Here is a 21,620-nt window from a genome sequence, read left to right as displayed (position 1 = left end):
TACCCAAATTGGGATTTCATTTGTTGCATGATATTTAGAAAGACTAGCGATATGTGCCGCTTTATAGCAAGTTGCGAAATTGGGGAAGCCTAGACCTCCATTCGTTTTAGGGAGATATAATGTTGGTAATGGAACGCATGGTTTGGAGGGGCCCCAAACAAATGTTGTGGCCCTTTTCTGTAATATTCTTAGGTAATAAGCCGGTATTGAGATAGGTAGGACTCTAAACAAATACAATAATTTGGGTAAAATCGTCATTGTTATCACATTGATTCTTCCCAGCTATGATAATGGAAGATGTGACCATTGCTTCAACAGGTTTGTCACCTTGCTCAACATTGGTGTATAATTAGCTGAAAAGAGATCTGAAGTAGAAGCTGTAAGGTATATCCCTAAATATGGAATAGATTTATCAGCCCAGGTGAAAGGGAGTGCAATTTTTGTTGACTCCAATTCCATATGTGAAAGTGAGATATTTAATACCAAACATTTCTTAGGATTTATTATGAGGCCTGAGAAGGTAGAAAACCTGTTGAGAATGGGCAGGAGATTAGGGCCCGAGACTTGTGGAGAGGATAGAAATAATAATACGTCATCAGCAAACAAGCACAACTTATGTTGGTAGCCTCCTAATTCTATACCGGTTATAGTTGGGTCTGTTCTGATGAATTGAGCAAGCGATTCTATCAAAAGAGTAAATAGAAGAGGGGAAAGTGGGCATCCCTGACGAGTACCTCTTTCTATGTTGAAGGAGTCAGATTTGTACCCCGCATATTTTATGTGTGCTAAAGGTTTATCATAAAGTGCCGCAATCCATCTAGTAAATTGAGGACCAAAACCCTATTTCTGCAGAGAATATTGTAGGTAAGGCCAAGAAACAGAATCAAAGGCTTTCTTAAGGTCAAGGGAAAGAAAGCAGGAAGGGATACGTCCTTTTTTTTGCAATATGTGCTAACAAAACTGCCCGACGCACGTTGTCGCCTGCTTGGCGTGTCGGCATAAAGCCTACTTGATCGCGATGAACAAGCGTGCCTATAATTTTGTTCAAACGAGTTGCTAAAATTTTTGCTAAAATTTTTATATCTAAATTTAGAAGTGAAATGGGGCGATAATTTGTACAGGATGTGTCATCAGAATGAGGCTTAGGAATCATACAGATTGATGCTGTCAACGATTCCAGTTTGAAGGAGTGACCATCCAGTAAAACATTAAATGCATCAGTCAAGATAGGGGAGAGTGTTTCTGTAAATGTTTGATAGTATAAAGCAGAGTATCCGTCGGGGCCTGGTCTCTTATTTCTTTTAAGCTCTTTAATAGCATTTGTTACATCGTCTACCAAAATTGGTTTATCAAGGAGGTTTCTTTGGGCTAGAGTTAACTCAGGTAACTTGATCCTGGAAAAGAAGGAATCAGCTTCCGTAATGTTAAATGTATTTACTTCTGAATATAAAGAGGCAAGGGAAGAACGAAATTTATGTACAATCTTAATAGGATTACTAATATAAATGTCCCTAGACAATTTAAGTCTAATCGGTTTGGATGTCTTATTTATTGATTTAAGTGCTCTAACTAGATATGTTCCTGCTTTTTTAGATTTCGTATAAAAAGCATGTCTAGAACGGTTTAGAGATTTTTCAGCAGATTCTGTGAGGAATAAATCATAGACGTGCTTTTTCCAGTTTCGTTTTTGTGATTGGGGTTGGATTATCCTGGAAGGATTCAAAGGAGGTGTTAAATTCAGATTCCAGTTTGCGAGCAAGATTTCTACGTTCACGCTTAAATAATGCGGATTGTCTCTGGAAAATTCCTTGTAAAACTGGTTTATGTGCTTCCCAAAGTGTTAGTGGTGAAATGTCAGGGGTGCTGTTATGTGTTAAATATTCTTTGAGTGCTTGCTCAATACTCAGGCAGTGAGAAGGGTGCCTGAGTATTGTATCTGGAAGGTACCGTTTAGGATCTCTAGCATTACGAATAGGTGAAGCGATTGTAGTGAAGACCGCATTGTGATCAGACCATGCGACAGGGATTATGTCTGATTTTGATTAATTCAGGGATCATTCCTGTTGTTAGAAAGATGTGATCAATGCGAGTAAATGACTTGTGTGGGTGTGAGTAGTAGGTATATCTCTTCATTGTCGGATTACATTCTCTCCATGTGTCCACTAAATTATGTTTAGTGAGAAGCTGAGAGAAAGATAGTTTCGTTGTATTTCGGGGTAGGTTGTAAGGTGATTTATCCAAAAATGGGAGGAGGGTTTGATTGGAATCTCCACAATTGATAATTGTTCCTATCTTGTGCGTGGACAATACCTGCAACAGGTGTGAGAGAAAAGGAATGGGCTGTTTGTTAGGGGCGTAGTATGAAACTACGGTGACTGTCGTGTCCATTATGTATCCCGTGAGAATTAAATAGTGCCCTTCAGGATCTCTTATTTCTGATTTAAGAGTGAAGGGGGTGGAGCGGTGAAAAGCAATAAGTGTTCCTCTTTGTTTGGTAGCTGCCGAGGCCGTAAATACTTGTGGATAGAAAGAGCTCATAAATTTAGGAGTGGAATTTACCGTAAAATGAGTTTCCTGTAAACACAGTAGAACGAAACGCTTTAGAACGCTTCTGTGGTATATTAATACCCTGAACATTCAGGGATAAAATGTTTAGGGGTGCCATGGCAGATGATCTAGGAAATGAAACTTACCAGATGTCTTGAGTTTCTGGCTAGATGGATTAACCTGAGTGGACTGGAAGGAAGAGAAAAGCAAAGCGGACTTAGAAGAGTCTGAAATAAGGAAAGAACAGAAAACAAACAATATTAGGCAATAAAATACTTGAATAGATTTATAAAATGATTCAAAAAGTGCCCATGATAAGGAATATAGTTCCCTATCTAGGGATGAGGGCCTATCATCAAACACCCACATAATAAGGATGGGCAATCGAGGAAGGCGTATTGGAGCACACGGAATATCCGTGAGTGAAAGGAAAGCCTTATTAAAATCATCGTTAAGATGATTGGTTATATAAACCGCAAGGCAACAGGAAAGAGTAGAGTAAGTTTATCCGGAACTTCCTGAGGGGAAAAATAAACCAGCATAAGCCACTGTTATCTGCTAAGAATAAAACAAACTTGTTCATGAATAAGATGGAGTTAGGATGTGGGATACACCTGGGCGGGGGAAATATAGGGAATTGTGTCACTAAATAGGGAGTTTAGATGAACATAGCTATATTAAACCTATGTAACGTAGTATGAGCATTAATCTTTGGAACTCTCAATAAAGGAATAAAGGAAAAGTGCTTAGGCGATCTTTGTTAAAGATAGATGTGAAAATTTAAATCCAGTAATCTAACATATCAAAGGATAACGGAATACCATGTGAGAATATAGAAATAATTCCCAGTGCATTAATGTATGCTAATATAGGGTTTATAATAAAAAAAAAAGAAGCTAGTGGTGAATATAAGGAATTTGGTATCCATATAGATATTGTCTGAGTACTAGAATAAAACCAGCTCTTTACCCTTCCTTGGATTTTATGTAAGATTTCCCTTAATATCATGTCTAACTATGCAGACTGCGAAAAAGAAACTACTTGGGAGAGCAGCGGGAGAACACCAGGGGTGCAGAAAAGATCATTGGTGTAAGTTTAAGAAAATTCAGGTGTAACAGGTACCATAACATTTCAAAAATGAGCCTTGTTGGGCCATATGAGATAGACTCATAGACTTCTCTCAAAGTGAGAGAATAAAGGAGTGATCAATAGGAGTAAAAATGGTCAGTCCATAGAATCCTCTTTTTCCAAAGGGGGGGGGAGGCGAATCGACCTCTCTTATGGGATTGACGATTTCCATTGTTTTCCATGGCATGGGAAGAATTATGTAGAGAGGAAGAAGGGTGTCTTTTGTGTGCAGCATTGGAGGTGGATGCAGCCTCTACCAGATGGAGATCCTGCAGGGTCCGTTGAAGTTCCTCAGAAGATCTACATGTGTATTTGGAGCCTTGGAAAACAAAATGGATGGAGAACAGGAAACCCCATTGATATGTGATGCTATGACGTTGTAATTCTGCTAATTGAGGCTTCATCGCACAGCGTTTGGATATTGTTAATTGCGACAAATCAGCAAATAGTTGATAGTTATATCCCTGAAAGGACAGGGTACCTTTGTCTCAAGCAGCAGCCAACAGTTGGTCTTTTGTGCGATAATAATGAAACTTTGCGATTATATCGCGTGGAGGACCATCCGGTTTTTTGGGGGTGAGGGCACGGTGGACTCTCTCCATTTCAAGTCTTTCGATGGGTATTGCTGGTTGGAGCTCTTGAAATAAAGCAGTAACCGTAGAATAGATATCAGTTACTGATTCAGGAATGCCCGTAATGCGCAGATTAGAACGTCTGTCTCTGTTCTCATAATCTTCCAATCTGTTTTGTAATATTAAGTTCTCCTCTTTAATATTTTCAATTTCAGTCATGAAATCCTGAGCAGTATTTTCTATCTCATCCATTCTAATGCTGCAATCCTATTACCTATTTCCCTTATTTCTTTAGTCAGGCTGTTTGTATTGTGTTCAGAAGTCTGCTTCAATGCTTTATTAAGCATTCTTTCAAATTGTTTCATAAGGGCTGGGGGAGCAGATAAATCTTGAGAACAGCTTTGTGTGAAGAGAGTTTCTGTATCTGACTCACCTGGGGAGTCTATCAGCAGCTGTTTCTGCTTGTGTGAGCGCTCTGAGGTAAAAGAGGATGAGGGGGATGGTGCCATCTTCACAGCGGCCCGTGCCCTCTTTTGTGGAGGTAGTTTTAGCCCTATTCCTGCTGCCTCCTAACACCATTTTCGTTTTTTAAAACGATTCCTTTGTCTCCCGGGAATTAGCGGGGAAGATTGATAACTCCCGTTGCCGGCGGGTTTAGACGGAGAAGAGGCTATTTCCCCTCACGGAGCGGAGCTCTAACAGTGCATGTCCTCCCTGTTAGACTCCGCGCATGCGCTCCCATCCAAGGAAAATTCCAAGCTCTACTTACCGACCAGCCTGCGACCAACCAAACTGACCTGTCTAACAAGATGCGTTAAAAACAGGGGTTTAGTCTGCACAGATTTGCAAATACATGCGTAAGCTACAGGCCCCGTCAAGGAACCCTGTTACTTGTAGTCTCTACCTCTAACTTTTAAGAGGCTCCACAGTGGATATATTGGTCAGGTAACGCACTGACACCTTTGCGGCCATAGTGCTAAGTGCTGGGTGTTCAGTGTGCCCCTGCATCTTTAAGGAGGGGTGGGCTCCCTCCAGCCCATCTGCCCTCTATCTATCCATCAGAATGCATGTGCTTCCACTGTGGAGCCTCTTAAAAGTTAGAGGTAGAGACTACAGGTAACAGGATACTCCTGTTTGAGTTTGTGGGTTTTTTTTTTTTGTATGTATTTGCACGTATTTTCACGCAAATATATTTGCGTATATTACTGACCAAAAATGCAGATCTTTCTTTTTTTTTCCTTTACTGAAGAATACACGACGCTTGTTTATGCGCCTGTGTGCATAGGCACATTACAATTAATGGGCAGTATGTTAGCTCAGTAAAGAAAATAAGCTGTGTTGAGCTTTTTCAAGCTGCAGTGTGCAAGAGGCCTAACGCATACTGTTAGACAGGTTAATTTGGTTGGTCACAGGCTGGTCGGTAAGTAGAGATTGGAATTTTCCTTGGCCTTTTATTTTATATATGTTGCCCTCCAATGCTCCTTGCTGCAAAGGCCAGTTATAGGTGGGGGGTGGGGGTGGGGGGGCAGTGGCTAATGTTTTGTGCAAAGTAGAATAATGCATATATGTTTATTCCTGATTGAATTGGATCAAACTATACAAGTATATTTATTATTGAACCAATAAAACATTTTATTAATAAATCCTCAAACATTATAAAATTTATGTAGACAAGTGAAAAGTGGAAAACTCACAATTCATTGGTTAAATATTATACAGATTAAACAACAAACTCGGTTTACCTTTCAGGGCTCAGGATGAAGTGGATGAAGTTATTGGTACCAAAAGAGACCTCGAGTACGAAGATCTTGGAAAACTCCAATATTTGTCTCAGGTAGCTGGAAAAACTGTCCATTTTACAGGTTGCTCTATATTTAAAAGCCTCTTTGATCACCAAAGCTCATTCACTTATGAATGGACACAGGAGCGATTGGTACCGTTTACTCACTGTGTCCATTTAAAAAAGGAAAATAGGAAAATATGTAATTTACTGGCCCCTTCCCTCACTCTCCATCCTGAAAGCATCCCCTGCAGCAGCTGGCGAGAGAGGGGAAGAGGGGAGCCAGCAGCAGGGGAGGGGGACCAGGGGAGCAGACTGGGGCCTGGGGGGCAGAAGGAAACAATTAACCTGGATAAGAGGGGATGCAGGGGCGGCATATAGAGGAACCAATGCTTCCATTTTCCTCCTGCAGCTGCTGAATACTGGTGGGAGGGAGAGGAGGAGAAGCTGGCTTTCAGCTGCTACAGGAGTAAAATGAAGGACATTGGTTCCTCTATATGCTGCCCCCACCACCCCTCCTATCCAGGTGTAGAACTAAATATGACAAGGGAGCCGCATGGGCCCCCTGAAGTGTGGGGCTGGGTTGCAATTGCGATCCCTATAGTTACGCCTCTGAAATGTATATACAGTATCTCACAAAAGTGAGTACACCCCTCACATTTTTGTAAATATTTTATGATATCTTTTCATGTGACAAAACTGAAGAAATGACACTTTGCTACAATGTAAAGTAGTGAGTGTACAGCTTGTATAACAGTGTACATTTGCTGTCCCCTCAAAATAACTCAACACACAGCCATTAATGTATAAACTGCTGGCAACAAAAGTGAGTACACCCCTAAGTGAAAATGTCCAAATTGGGCCCAATTAGCCATTTTCCCTCCCTGGTGTCATGTGACTCGTTAGTGTTACAAGGTCTCAGGTGTGAATGGGGATCAGGTGTGTTAAATTTGGTGTTATCGCTCTCACTCTCTCATACTGGTCACTGGAAGTTCAACATGGCACCTCATGGCAAAGAACTCTCTGAGGATCTGAAAAAAAGAATTGTTGCTCTACTTAAAGATTGAAATTCTATTCAAGTAACTATTCCTAAAGAGGAGTTCCCATTATAAAAAAATTAAAAGTCAGCTGCTACAAATACTGCAGCTGCTGACTTTTAATAATCGGACACTTACCTGTCCCAGGGTCTAGCGATGCGGGGGATTGAAGCCCCACTCAACCCCCCCCCCCCCGCTCAGCGCCGCCGGCATTTTAACTGTGGGCGCCCGGCTATGACATCACAGACGGGCACCCACTGCGCATGCGCGAGCCGTGCGCCGTGACTGGCTGCACAATCATCTGGGACCTGTCACGTGTCCCAGATGATTGACAGAGGGAGGGGGGAGAGGTGATCTCCCTTCCTGCGCCGAGGGAAGTGACGTCAGGAGCCCAGGCGCTGAAGGAGGCAGACTACGAGGGACCCCTAGCAACAGGCATTTAGAGGTGAGTAAAAAAAACATTCTCCAAATGTTTTTTTTTAATTTCTTTTAAGCACATTAATTGATTTTTTTTTTTTTGGGGTGGAACTTCACTTTAACTAAAAAAAAAGTCCCTTCTATTGCTCTCAGTCTCCTCCAAACTCCTACTGTATATAGGACTATAGCTACCCTCTCTCGCTTGAATCCGAGATGGACTATAGGATGTGTAGTGTACATAGAGCAGTGCTCATGACCTCAACTAACATGCACCGCTCCATCCAAACAGATGTAAGTGAGGGGAAAAGGAGAGGCTCTGGAGCTCACAGAGGACATTTCAAAGAGGCAGAGAAACCATTTCATAAAGAAATAGATTACAGGGCTAATAAGTAGTGGATGTATTGTGCTGGAAGAGTTCTCCATAGTGCATTGTCACCAAGCTGAGAACAAGCTGTCACCAATATCTCCAGGTCTCATAGCTAATGATTGGGAGCTGGGAGAACCGAATCTCAATTATGTGGACACCATGATCAGTCAGTAAAATCCACTCCCTCTGAATGGAGAAAAAGATATATTGCATTTACACTATGTTACCTAAAGTATTGGGACGGCTGGCTTAACACACACATGAACTTTAATGGCATTCCAGTCTTAGTCCGTAGGGTTTAATATTTAGTTGGCCCACCCTTTGCAGCTATAACAGCTTCAACTCTTCTGGGAAGGCTGTCCACAAGGTTTAGGAGTGTGTCTATAGGAATGTTTGACCATTCTTCCAGAAGCACATTTGTGAGGAGAGGAACTGATGTTGGACGAGAAGGCTTGGCTCGCAGTCTTTGCTCTAATTCATCCCAAAGGTGTTCTGTTGGGTTGAAGTCAGGACTCTGTGCAGGCCAGTCAAGTTCCTGCCCCCCAAACTCGCTCATCCATGTCTTAATGGACCTTGCTTTGTGCACTGGTGCGCAGTCATGGTGGAACAGGAAGGGGCCATCCTCAAACTATTCCCACAAAGTTGGGAGCATGAAATTCTCCAAAATATCTTGGTCTGCAGACGCCTTAAGAGTTCCCTTCACTGGAGCTAAGGGGCCAAGCCCAACCCCTGAAATACAACCCCACACCATAATCCCCCCTCCACCAAATGATTTGGCTCAGTGCACAAAGCAAAATTCATAAAGACTTGAGCGAGTTTGGGGTGGAGGAACTTGACTGGCCTGCACAATCCCATAGAACACCTTTGGGATAAATTAGAGTGGAGACTGTGAGCCAGGCCTTCTAGTCTACATCAGTGCCAGACCTCACAAATGCACTTCTGGAAGAATGGTCAAACATTCCCATAGACACACTCCTAAACCTTGTGGACAGCCTTCCCAGAAGAGTTGAAGCTGGTATAGCTGCAAAGGGTGGGCCAACTCAATATTGAACCCTACGGACTAAGACTGGGATGCCATTAAAGTGTCTAAAGGCAGGCGTCCCAATACTTTTGGTAATATAGTGTACATTGCATATTTTCTTCTAGCTAGAGAAAAATAAATAAATAAATAGATCAATATAAGATAAAATAGATCAGGCTTGATCTGGGTTACTGTCAGGGTTGAAGGTCAGGGTGAAGGTTGGATCCAAATGTCAGGGGTCAAATGTAACATTTCTTTAGAAGTAAAGAAAAACATTTTTTTAATTTAGTGCCAGTGTGTATAAATAAATAAAAGAAAAAGCAAAATGCACGCTATTGTTTCTGGGCTCTACTATGGATGCAAACAACAATTAATATACACATATCTGGTATTGTCACAAACATAAGCAATAGGAAAATGTATTTTTTTTTTTAGTAACAGCAAGAAATATACAGTTGAATTTAAAAAAATGTTTTTTTTTTTTTTACTATTTTGGTCCAGTTTTCATTTGATAAAAAAAAAACAGGCGGTATTCATTACCATTTACCACCATGTGCAAGGACAATTTGTCCTGAAAAAAACAAGGTATAATCCACCTGGATTTCCTAGGTAATTGCAATGATATTGCAAACTTCCAATTTAATATGTATCTTCTTTAGGTCTTGAAGGAAAGTTTAAGACTCTACCCTCCTGCTCCAGGTACATCTCGTGCGCTAGAAGAAGAAACTTATATAGAGGGAGTGAGAATTCCTGCTAAAACATCCCTGATGGTAAGATCCAAACCCTCCACATCCACTGACCCAAACAATGTTTACAGTGTATATATACAGTAATCACTACCCTAAAGAGACCCTGGCACCAAGCGTAATTGATTCCCTAACACAGCACCCTTCTTTTGTGCATGTCAAAGCTTTTTCCTTTTCTGGGAGTGTCTATTATCTGTGCTGGCCCAGCAACTTTGCCCCTCCCCTCACCTCCTTACATAACCTTTTATGCAGCTGCTGGGGAGGAGTAATGCCTGCAAGGGCCTTTTGCTGGTGCCAGCATCTTCTCCCTGATTATTTCCAGGTGCTGGTCTTTGGGCATCTTGATTGCCTGACATGGGATGATGTCTCCCCCTCTCATGTACAGGAGTTCAGTCATCCTATCACACAGGCAATGTGCCAGAATGTAAACTGAGCTGTGCATGCGCAGCGCAGTGTGCCAGAATGTAAACTGAGCTGTGCATTCCTTCTTCAATAAAGAGCCTGCCTTTTTTTTTATCATTCTTAGTACCATTTTAAAGCTTAGCTGCTTTTTTTTGGCAAAATGGGAATGATATTCAACTTCTCTTGGCCTTTTATTTGCTGTCTGTGTCCCCATTGGTAAATTTTACCCTCACTTTCTGGACAGGAAGTGATGAAAAATCTCTCTAATGGGAGCACAGACTGGAACCAATTTTCCGTAAAACTGGGAAGAGTCATAATTGTGTTTTTTGTAAAGTGTGGAAAGGAGCCACTGACAAGTATACTGTATAGAATGTCCTATATCTCAGCTTAGAGAGTGATGTTCATTGAGTTTTGCAATGTTCTAAAATCAATACCCCTCATAAAAATATGGAATGTACTGAAACAAGGTTTGACCAATTTGTTTTATGAAATAAACCCGTATCTTCTGTATCTTCTGTTCTTTAAACAGTTTAACCCCTACATCATGGGAAGGATGGAGCAGTTTCACCCAGATCCCCTTGTTTTCAACCCAGATCGATTTCACCCTGATGCTCCCAAGTAATTGTTTTTTCTTACCTGTGCTAATTGTTACCTTTGTGATACATTGGAAATAGCCAATTGGTTATGGTCTAAATCAGGAGTCTCCATACTTTTTAAGCAAAGGGTCAGTCGACTGTTCTTCAAACTTCATGGGGTCCAGACTGTGGCCAGTGTGAGTAGAAATGTCCCGGCATCGCAGGGAGTAAATCATGCCTCAGCTTGGTGGTTGATATGTAGTCAATAGGAAGAGGAATAGTGCCCCATCATTGGTATCAGTGAAAGGAATAGTGCTCCATCATTGGTATCAGTTGAGGAAGCGGTGCCCCATCATTGGTGTTAGTGGGAGAAATAGTGCCCCATCATTGGTGTCAGTGGAAGGATTAATGCTCCATAATTGGTATCAGTGGAAGGAATAGTGCCCAATTATTTGTGGTGGTGGAAGGAATAGTGTCCCATCAATGATATCAGTGGAGGGAGCAGTGCCCCATCATTGGTATTAGTGGGAGGAATAGTGCCCCATCATTGGTATCAGTGGAAGGAGCAGTGCCCCATTATTGGTATTAGTGGGAGGAATAGTGCCCCATGATTGGTATTAGTGGGAGGAGGGGTGCCCAACTATTGGTGTTGGTGAAAGAAATAGTGTCCCATCATTAGTATCAGTGGAGGGAGCAGTGCTCCATCATTGGTATTAGTGGGAGGAATAATGCCCCATCATTGGTGTCAGTGGAAGAAATAGTGCCACATCATTGGTGTCAGTGGGAGGAATAGTGCCCCATCATTGGTGTCAGTGGAAGGAATGGTGTTGCATTGTTGGTGTTAGTAGAATAGTGTCTCGTATCAATGGGAGTAATAGTGCCCAAAGGGCCAAATAAAGACAAGCAAAGGGCCACATTCAGCCAGAAGGTCGCAGTTTGGACACCACTGGTCTAGACAGCCGACATATCAGACATCAATAACATGTAAAGGTTTCCATATATCAGCGTTGCCTTATTGCTGGATGTAAATGAGATCATACAGCCTTTTCGATCTGTTTGGAGCAGCCCGAGGACAAAAATGTTTTCATCTCGAGTCAGTGTCAGATATTAGCAAAAGCTCCAGCTGTGAATTTTTGGGGTTTTCTTTTTTTTAAACATCTAAACTTACATTTTCTAGTCCATTCTTGCCTTAGGGCAACAGTAGCACCTAAAAGTCTCCAATTCTAATGAATACTTTTCTTTTTAAAGATCGTGGATGTTCCCAGCAGTATAAGAGCCTATGCAGGCAACTATAAAAAAAATGGGGTATTGTTGCTGATCTTGGAAAAAAAGAAAGAGTAGGAAAATCAAGGGATGGGTCCAGAGTCTGAAGACTCCCATATAGTGTAGTTTTCTTGGTTTTTATGGCCACAAATAGGAAAATATCTTGGAATAATATTATTTACATCTGGTTAGGTTGCAGTAGTCCACCTAAATAGTTTGCAACCTGTCATCACTCATCAGGCATATGAAGAATATCTCTCCACGCAGATTAATCTTTTAGTGGATGGTCAAACTTAAAGGCTTGTTCCACCTATTGGACCATGTTTCATATTACACCCATACAGTATTTGAGCAGTAACATGAAACATGGTTGCATTCCCCAACCCCCACCCTCAAACTGCCTCCCCATTTACCTGAATCACAGGGGCCTTCTCCCTGGAGCATCCTGTTTTTTTTTTAATTTTTATTTAACAAGGCTGTGCGTGGTTACACCCACACTGCCACGTCATCCATTCACAGATTCATATACAGGGACCTGTGAATGAAAGACTACAAGTTCTATCTGCCAATGTGGCAGGGACTCACAGAGTGTCAGCACAAGTACTCCGACATCCCTGCACTTGTAGTCCATTGTTTACTTCCTCTAGCCCCATAACTGTACAAACCTGGGGCTGAGATGTAATGCAGGAGTCTGTGAATTGCACCCACGATGCACTAATCATGGTTAGTTGGAGTGCTCTGCAGGCTTCAATGCAAAAATGTAATACATGCAAATTATTTGTTTTATTATGTGTATGCATTTGCTAAATTTTGCAAAAGACAAATTATTCCTTTAATGCAGTGGTCTCCAAACTGCGGCCCGGGGGCAGGATGTGGCCCTTTGCTTGGCTTTATCTGCCCCTTTGAGCACTATTCCTCCCACTGACAGTAACAATGGGGCAAATTTCTTTTTCTGCGCACACCTGCCACAGTCCGACCCCTTTAAAGTCTGAAGGATAGTAAACCGGCCCTTTGTTTAGAATGTTTGGAGACCCCTGCTTTAATGCATAGGGAGAACCAGACCTTATTCCCTCAGGGTGGGCTGTGACAGGAGTGGTTTGTAGGATAAGAGATATGCAAATCGAAATACTTATATTACAGTGGTGTCCAATATTGGTGGATTATACATTCGGAGCCACACTAAAATTTATTGTTGTGCTTCTGATAAGACACCATATAATGTGTTTCATACCAATGTGACATTTCTTCAGCACAAGTGAGTCACACTTTAGTTGAGGCTCTGAGCAAAGTTGTCAGCAGTGTGCAGAATGTGTAGTACCCTGACTAAAGTATATGTGACATGCCTGTTATGAAGACGTAGCAAGCAACCATGAAATGCATTATATGATGTTTTAATGTAACTACAACAATAAAATAGATTTTACTCTGGACACAAGATTTTTTAAGTTGACCGCTCCATACGCACCAATACCAGGCACCTTCGCAGCACCGATATCTTGGGACATTCTTTTGCACAACAAAGAAAGATTCACCTGGTACATTTTCCTAACATCTGCCAAGTGCTCCCAGGCCATGGCTAAAGATACTGTATGTAGCGGTGTAGTTGCCACTAGTAACAAACATCCACCATATCACCCCGCTGCCAGACTCCCATATATCACTTGTAGAGACAATGAACAGTCATTTGCTTTGTTTTTTTTTGTTTATTGGGTGGTACAACTTGGTTGGAGAAAGGGGTATATGGGATGCCCATAGAATAGATCACTTTGCCGTCATCTTTAGAAATCTTATAGATAAGCACATAATTTGAACCTGAAGGAATGATGTGCTTGTTTAACAGCTACAGTCTTTTTCCTGCATCACCATGCAGACTATTGCTCCTCCTCTGCGTAACTCCTGCAGGCTATTGCTTCCAGAACTTCCTCATCAATGACCGTGTAAAGATGAGGACATCACCCTTGACCGTGTAAGAGTGATGTTCCCAGAAATCCTCTCCTCCTGCACAAACTTATAACTGAAGCATATTCATTTCTTGTCACATCTTCTTCTGTAAGCAAAGGAACACACTCTGAATAGTTTCTCCTGATGACTCTGGTTGCCCACTGCTACTAGGCCAGAGGCCTGCAGTACCTCTCCCTGGAGGCCTAGTAGTTTAAAAGCATGTGCTGAACGATGGACTAATGTTCACAGCCAGCCCAACTTACAAATCCTGTGCCCTCAGGCCATATCGATTTGACACTACTCCCAACGTCTCTCTTCTGATCCAGGACTCCTCATCAATGACTGTGTAATGATGAGGACTTCACTAATGGCCATGTAAAAGTGAAGTTCCCTCACAGACTTTCTGGCACTTCCAGCCTTCCCCTGTGGTACACTCACAGACCTTCCTCTGCCCCGAGTCCTTGATGGAGAACTTAACCGGACCGTACGTTCCGACAGCTTCACCTGCCCCTCTGCTCCAGGAGTTCCTCATCAATGACCCTGTAATGATGAGGACACCACCAATGACCGTGTAAAGGTGATGTTCCCTCACAGTTCTCCCCGGGCCTCCTCCTGTGGTTGGCGCACCCCCCCCCCCCCCCGAGATGGGGGTGCCCTCCTGCTGCTGTCCAGTACTCCATTTTCTACTTCACCCGGCAAACCACTCCCCCCGGTGGCCTGTTACCTCAGCTTATATAGGAGGCCCGCCCCCTGCCAATTCAAGTTGGGGATTGGTCAGGGCTCCCACATGAGCTGCCTGCCACTCCAGTTCTAGGCCCTGCCCCTCTTCCAGAACATTCTCCCTGGAAGTAGGGGAGGCGCCTCAGAACTAGAGCACAGGTGGTCACACCCACTGCTACACTACTCACTCCCTGGCCCCCAGATCAAAACAGACAGGCCTAGCTTGCAGCATAGGCCTGCCTAAATTTACCTGTACTGACAGACTATATAGCAAAAAATCCTCTGTTAGCACCTACCTATTGGTAGAGGGTGCTACATGTATGTTTATGGCAAACAGGTATTTAGTAAAGCATCCTCTCTGCATTGCATCCTAATGAAAAGTGCCTGCAAAATACAGACATGGCACCCAGCTCATTAAAAAGCTCCCTCGAGCAGACACAATTGAACATTAATAACAGATCAGCCTACATGGGAATTTTGAAAATGTGTTAATGGGTTTCACTATTGTCAAAGCATAGGCATTAATTAAAATCTCATACAAACAAATGCCTATGCACATTTGGTCTTAAAGTAGTACACTTTGATTCTGACAAAATTGCCTGTAGTAATTTCATTTTTCAGCTGAAATGTTTGGCACATGAAGTGAGTAATTTTCCTTTCTCCAAACAGGCCATATTTTACGTATTTCCCATTTTCACTTGGGCCACGTTCTTGTATTGGACAAGTCTTTGCGCAGGTATGATATTTTAGTTTATCACATAACAATGTGGCAAAGAAAATGCCTGGAGTATATGCCTAGAGTCTGCCTAGACACATCCAGTATACACAACTGGAGGACAAAGTGACAAGTCCTTTTTAGATCTTATTATCCCCGGTCACTGATACTTACCTTCCCCTCACTCTCCCACTGTCCCCTTGGCTTGTTGGACCCATGGGTCTAATCCTTGTTGGAGTTTCATGCTGGAGCTTACACAGGGTCTTATCCCCTACCACACATGCACAGCTCTGGTAATTTGCTGAACAGGCTTGAGCAGGGCTGCTGATAAGGGGTTAGTAGCTGTCCTTCTGTACTGGGCCCAGGCCCCATAAGTTCAACAGGGGGGACCAGAGCAGCAGAAATTAGCACAATTACTGGTACCAATCCCCCTATGTCCCTCCCTGTGTTTGCAATGCTTCTGTGTATGAATGAACAGGGAGCCTCTGTACAAAACACTTCCTGTTCATTCACTCTGCAGCTGAGGCTGCAGAGAAAGAATTGAGGAATCTGTGTCCTCAATCTCTTTCTTTGTCTCAAAAGTGAGACATTGGGTGTCTGTTTAGACCTCTGATATTTCACCAACCCCCACAGGGCTGTTAAATTTAAAAAGAAAATAAAATGCAATTGTAATAAAAAATTAAACAAAAACCTTAATTAAGGGCTTATTCTCACAGGCATTTTAGTTGCAAGAATTAGTGGTTTCTTCATTCAGCTGGAGCCCCGTTAGGCTTGGCTCACTGTTCCTGTAAGCTAGGCTGCACGGGGCCCCATGGTTTTTAACAGCAATCCTGGGCTTGAGCACCACATCCTGTGAGGAATAGGATAAGGTCATATACTTCCCCATATCCATTTTTTCCAAGGCCTCTGACACATAAACAGAGCAGTGAAGGACTAAGGGTAAGGTAAGTATCAGTGTTTGCCTGGAGGGACAGGGGGCTTGTTATTAGATAACTCTATCACTTTTGCCTATTCCTGTTAACTAAAGTTGCATTTTTTCTAAAAACAGCTTTGCTTATTTGGTAACACATGAGCATCTACTCATTTATACTGTCCAGTAAAATAGAATTTGAGTAGAGTGACTTAAAGGGTCAGCCCACCCAAACTTGATACTCAGTGTTTGGTGGAGACTGGAGAGTTGAAGTATAATTGCACCTTCTATGGTCCCCCCCCCCCCCCCAAGACTTGTATTCTCACCTGCCCCCAGTCCAGCTGTGAAGATTTGGATAGCTAAGGGCTCTTTCAAACTTGTGGTGGACTGTGGTGCCCTCCGAAGAGCAATCTATAGTGTTATCTCACCTACTCACTGCCTAAATTAGCCCTGTATTGCCACACTACCACACCACAATTGCATGCATTGCACACGAAAGCAGCGCAGCCCCATTGAACTTAGTGGGTGAGTTTGACAGGTGGTACCACCTGTCAAACTCTGTACCTAACGTTAAAAATTTGTACAGCCCCATCCAGCTGTATTTTGCAAATTTGGGTGGGCAGCCAGGTGGCAGTAAAACCGCGGCTCTGCCGCCTGTTTTTGCCACCTCCCCAACCGCCAATCTGCAAGAGATCTAACTCTCCAGTCTCTACCAATCATTGAGTATGCGGTTTGTGAACTGAACCTTTAAGTCACTCTGCATAAAAAATCTGTTTCACTAGAGAGTATAAATGAGCACTTATGTGCTACTGAATAATCAAGGCTGTTTTTTATTAAAAAAAAGGGATTTGAGTTAACAGGAATAGGCAAAGTGTCAGGTTTTCTTAGTAACACCCCCTCCACCCAACACACTGATACCCACCTTCTCCACGTTCTTCCATCTCTCTGTTTATGCCCTCAGGGCATACATCTGACAGTTTTTTACAAATCTTGAGGTCTCCATTGTGACATCCCTGTGTTTAGTCTGCTAGGCCTGCACACCCGCTGACAATGCAATGGTGGTAGAGGGGCGATGGACAGGGATTTCCGCAGGTCACTAAAATGCAGACAAAATCATTGCATGAGCCCAACTGGCCTGTATTCAGGATCTCCCCACAAAGGCAGGGGGACCTCCCAGGAGAGGACATTCACTCAAGTTGAGAAACCCAAGGGTAATACTTTAAACTGATTATCTGTATTTCTTTATATAGATGGAAGCAAAGGTGGTAATGGCCAAGCTCCTGCAGAGATTCGAGTTTGAGTTGGTGGAAGGACAAAGCTTCAAGATTTATGATTCAGGCTCTCTACGACCCATGGGAGGGGCAATATGTAGACTGCGGCCCAGAACAGGAACCATAAAGAAATAGACTTTTATGTACATTTTTTATGTAATGACTATACCAACTAACTGTCTAATGTAACGAGACTATTGAAAAAAGTCTATCTATGTACTAATGAGTTCATATAAAAATATTAGATAAATATTGGTATTTTTAAAAAAAGATGCATAGACAGCTATATATTTTAGAATGCATTTGTTGAAAAGACTAATACTAGATCAAATTCAGATTCTTACACTGCTATCTACAGGGTACCTCTTCAAGGGCCACAGTGATGCATTTGTGTGAAAATTAGCATATGCCGAGATCTGTACGTATTATTATTGTAATTTTTTTTTAATCCTTACCTTTGCACTTTCATGCATTGTGCCTTGACACTGTGTTTTTTTCTAACTTCTGCATTTTTAATAAAAATCTATTGAAGAAAAAAAATATGTAATTATGTAATAATAATGAATAAAAAGCTGCATTGATGTTTGTTTTTTATATCCATCTTCAAGTTCAACTTTATTATAGTAATATAATTGGGGTTTAGTGGCAGCCCAAATCTCTAAAGGGTCCTGGGCAAGAATTATTCTTGGGTCCTGCATTCAACAACATCACAAGTACAAACACTTTTTCACTATGTATAGATAAATACAGATGAAAAATAGCCTTTGTAATACTCTAACCACTCTTATGGCTCATGTATTGCAGCTGGTATCAGTAATCTCCAGCACTAATGCCTTTCTGACACAAGGGGGTCTCTTTATAAAACATTTGTTGCATGAATGTCAGAAGCATTCTTAAAGCGTTTGTTACCCCAACACTTCATTTTCCTGATATGTGCCTGCTGTACCATGTACTTGTATGAGAAGGTATCCTGTTCTCCTGGTATTGCTTCCTTTATGTAAAATCCCTGGTGTTCCTGGCAGTCCCTCTGCTTTTCTATTAAAAACTGACCACACTAAGAAGGAGAGCACAGCATGCTCAGTTCTCTAGCTGTGCTGGGAACTCAGTATGCTCTCTTCCAATGATCAGATTTGTCCCGACACCCGCCCGCTGCACAGCCATTCACTGGGAAGTTCAGAGTGCTGCTGTTTCTCCTCCCCCCCAGCGCTGTCTTTAATATTGATTTGGACCCTGGGCAAACATTTTCTTGGGGCCCCCCGAATCCACATATCAACTATTTGTGGGAAGTGCAGGCTCAAGGGGAAGCTGCCTTGGGCCCCACAACAATGACTGGTGACTGGGCCCGGGGCAGCCGTCCCTTTTGCCCTGTGTTAAAGATGCCCCTGCCTCCCCCCAACTATTATGCAGCTGAGAACAGAGGGAATGTGATCACTTATAAAAATGGGAAAAAAGGTATTGATAATGTCTTTTTTATATTTTTACAAAAATGTTTTGCATTCAATTTCTATTTTAAACTGAATGGATGTTTTACAAGGTGATCGTTTACAATCACTTCAAGAGTTTACTGAAATGTCTTGTGCTTTTGAGAGATTAATTCCTGTATCGTCAGCTCCATCTACTGGCCAAAATTGGTATAGTTTTCTGAAATACTTCAATAAAAAAAAGATACTTCATTTAGGCGCCATCATACTGTAGTATAAATGAAGCTGACAATATAGGCATTAAAGGAGGAGTCACCCACGGTGTAAACAGGGACACAATAAGGTGAAGATGAAGTTCGAGAAATACGGTAGATTAATGTTTTAATTTATCGTTCGTTCGGGAGAAGTTTTCCAGCCTTTCTATTTGTGCCCATTAACTGGACGAAAAATGAATGAATGATCCAAATGATGGATTTTCAAATGATTTTCACTTAGTTTATGGGGACCATAAGTTTCAAGGTATATCACAACTTCTGATTTGGCTTTGTATTCAATATTTCTGCATCTATGTCTTGATAGTCTTATGTTATCTTGTCTTTTAGTCCTAATGAAAGGAGTGTTGTGAGCTTCCGAAATGCGTTGAATAAACCTTCTGATTTCTTTTTAGGACTGAAATTACTACTGGGCTTACTGTAAGCGTTTGGCATTCTCATCCTTTGTATCCTCTTTTGGCCTGGCATTTAAATGAGCAGATTTGCTGAGTGTAGAAGGCAGCATGCCTGATGGGAGGTGGCTTTTGAGGCATAAGAATGAAGGCCCCTTGAGCCACCTAGGGAAAGAGAGCCTTGACTGATGGGGGCATGGCTAGCTGCATGACAAGGAGAAAGATTGGTTGTAACATGGGGATGGGATGGGCCTGAGCTAAGGGGAACGTGTGCTTCAGGGAATTCTGGGTCTTCTGGAAGAGTCATTTGGAAGAGCTGCCCACCCTCCCGCCCATTTTTTCCTATGTTATGGTATGTCACAGCTTGCTGCGGTTTTCTTGACCTTGCCAGCAGTTAAAGTTGCTGTAATGGGCTATGCCCTTGATGGAAAATTGGAAGTAGGCTGTCTGTCCAGCACTTATGGTAAGGACAGGCCCCATTTCCCTCTTTTGGTTAAGTGCTCACAGTATGACTGTGATGGGCACTGGTTGAATATGTTCACATGTTATGTGTTGGAATTTAATAAAGCTGTGGCCTTGCCCTTTCCAACCTGGTTGTAAGTGTCTTATTTAATGGGGTATAGGGCAAGGGTAGTGGGGGACTTGATCCCATTATGTTATGTTAATTGGGACCTAAGCCCATTGCGCCTCAGCAGTCATGTATAACTGCTTTAACTATGATGTTTATCATTCCCGGAGATGGGCTTTAAAGTTGCATGACCTTGGTCATTCAAATTCCTGACAAAGCCAACAAGCCTTTTAGGCTCACGGACTGGCATAACAAGAAGTTCTTGTTTCTAAAGCTTCATTGGCAATGTTATATAAGAACTTTATATGGAAGCAGACTGTAAAATGATCTTCTGCAAAAAGGAGCAAAAAAGAAAGGACCTCTTCGGTACAGTCCAGTTCCAGCCAAAACTTTTGTTTTTGTATCTGTATTGGATAGCAGGGTGTAGGGTTAGAGTCTCTATAATGTTTTTATTGCTGTCCTTATTGAGTAGAATTAATAAAATTTCCTGTTGTGAAATCTGTTACCTTGACTCTTGCCAGGAAGTGAATGTTCTCGGTGGGGACACAGACATCAGTAAAATCATGACAGAGGTGCTATCCCTTCTACACTCTACTAAATCATTTGCTATTGCTGTCTGCGTGTGCCATTATGGTGACTTCTTTTTATTTCCTGATCTGGGCGCCCATACATCTAAAGGCTGGTGAGCTACAATATAATACTTCTCTTTTAGGTTAACCATTCTTTAACCTTCTTGATACAAAGATGAGGAACCCTTAGCTGTCTCTGGGGGGTCCAGGGATGTGGTCATACTTCAGGTGAATGTAGTATATGTATCCAACAGAAAACAGAGAAGAGCCAGACTCAGCAACAGCAAAGAGGCCGAGCTCAGACAGCTGGGCAGCCACATGATGACTTTCTAGGAACTTTCCTTCTCATAGAGTTGTAATGACACTTGTACATACAGACAAACCGGGCTTAGAGCCACATGAGCCGCCGCATGTGTAATATTTCCAGTCACACTGCACAATAAGCTTCACCCCTCCCGTTCTAGAACAAGGAGGTGGTTATGCATTCTTGCAGAGAGGCCCCAGACTACAGGCTTTCTGACAGTACTGTATATCTGAATGCAAAAGCATTCTAGATTCTCAGAGCAAACAATGGTCTGTTCGTATTGTTTCTATTGCAGTATAGAAGAGGGAAGTTAAAGCACAATTCAGACATCTTTTCCACAAGTGTCAAGCATTGGACAACAGGCATGCCAATGAACAATAGTGCACCATAAAACTCAGATCAGTCCCAAATCCTTTACCTTCACCTAAGGTCAGTCCCAAATCCTTCACCTTCACCTCAGATCACCCCAATTCCTGCACCTTCACCCCTCAGATCTCCCCAATTCCTGCACCTTCACCCCTCAGATCACACCAATTCCTGCACCTTCACCCCTCAGATCACACCAATACCTGCACCTTCACACCTCAGATCTCCCCAATTCCTGCACCTTCACACCTCAGATCACACCAATTCCTGCACCTTCACACCTCAGATCAACCCAATTCCTGCACCTTCACACCTC

General features: G+C 42.3%; 1 protein-coding gene across 3 annotated transcripts in view; it reads left to right on the top strand.

Annotated features, from left to right (window-relative positions):
* The window catches only part of LOC141117196 (cholesterol 24-hydroxylase-like), an 80,803-nt gene extending 62,797 nt beyond the window's left edge, over positions 1-18,006 (top strand). For all 3 annotated transcript variants that reach the window (XM_073609900.1, XM_073609901.1, XM_073609899.1), the window contains 5 exons: positions 5,997-6,081; positions 9,529-9,639; positions 10,547-10,635; positions 15,186-15,252; positions 17,392-18,006. In XM_073609900.1, the coding sequence (XP_073466001.1) occupies positions 5,997-6,081; positions 9,529-9,639; positions 10,547-10,635; positions 15,186-15,252; positions 17,392-17,547 (508 nt within the window). In that variant the 3' untranslated portion in view covers positions 17,548-18,006. The remainder of the gene's footprint in view (positions 1-5,996; positions 6,082-9,528; positions 9,640-10,546; positions 10,636-15,185; positions 15,253-17,391) is intronic.
* Positions 18,007-21,620: the final 3,614 nt, after the last annotated feature.

The sequence above is a fragment of the Aquarana catesbeiana genome, linkage group LG13 (assembly GCF_042186555.1).
Source record: "Aquarana catesbeiana isolate 2022-GZ linkage group LG13, ASM4218655v1, whole genome shotgun sequence".
Taxonomy (NCBI): Eukaryota; Metazoa; Chordata; class Amphibia; order Anura; family Ranidae; genus Aquarana; species Aquarana catesbeiana.
This window is presented reverse-complemented; position numbering and strand designations above follow the sequence as displayed.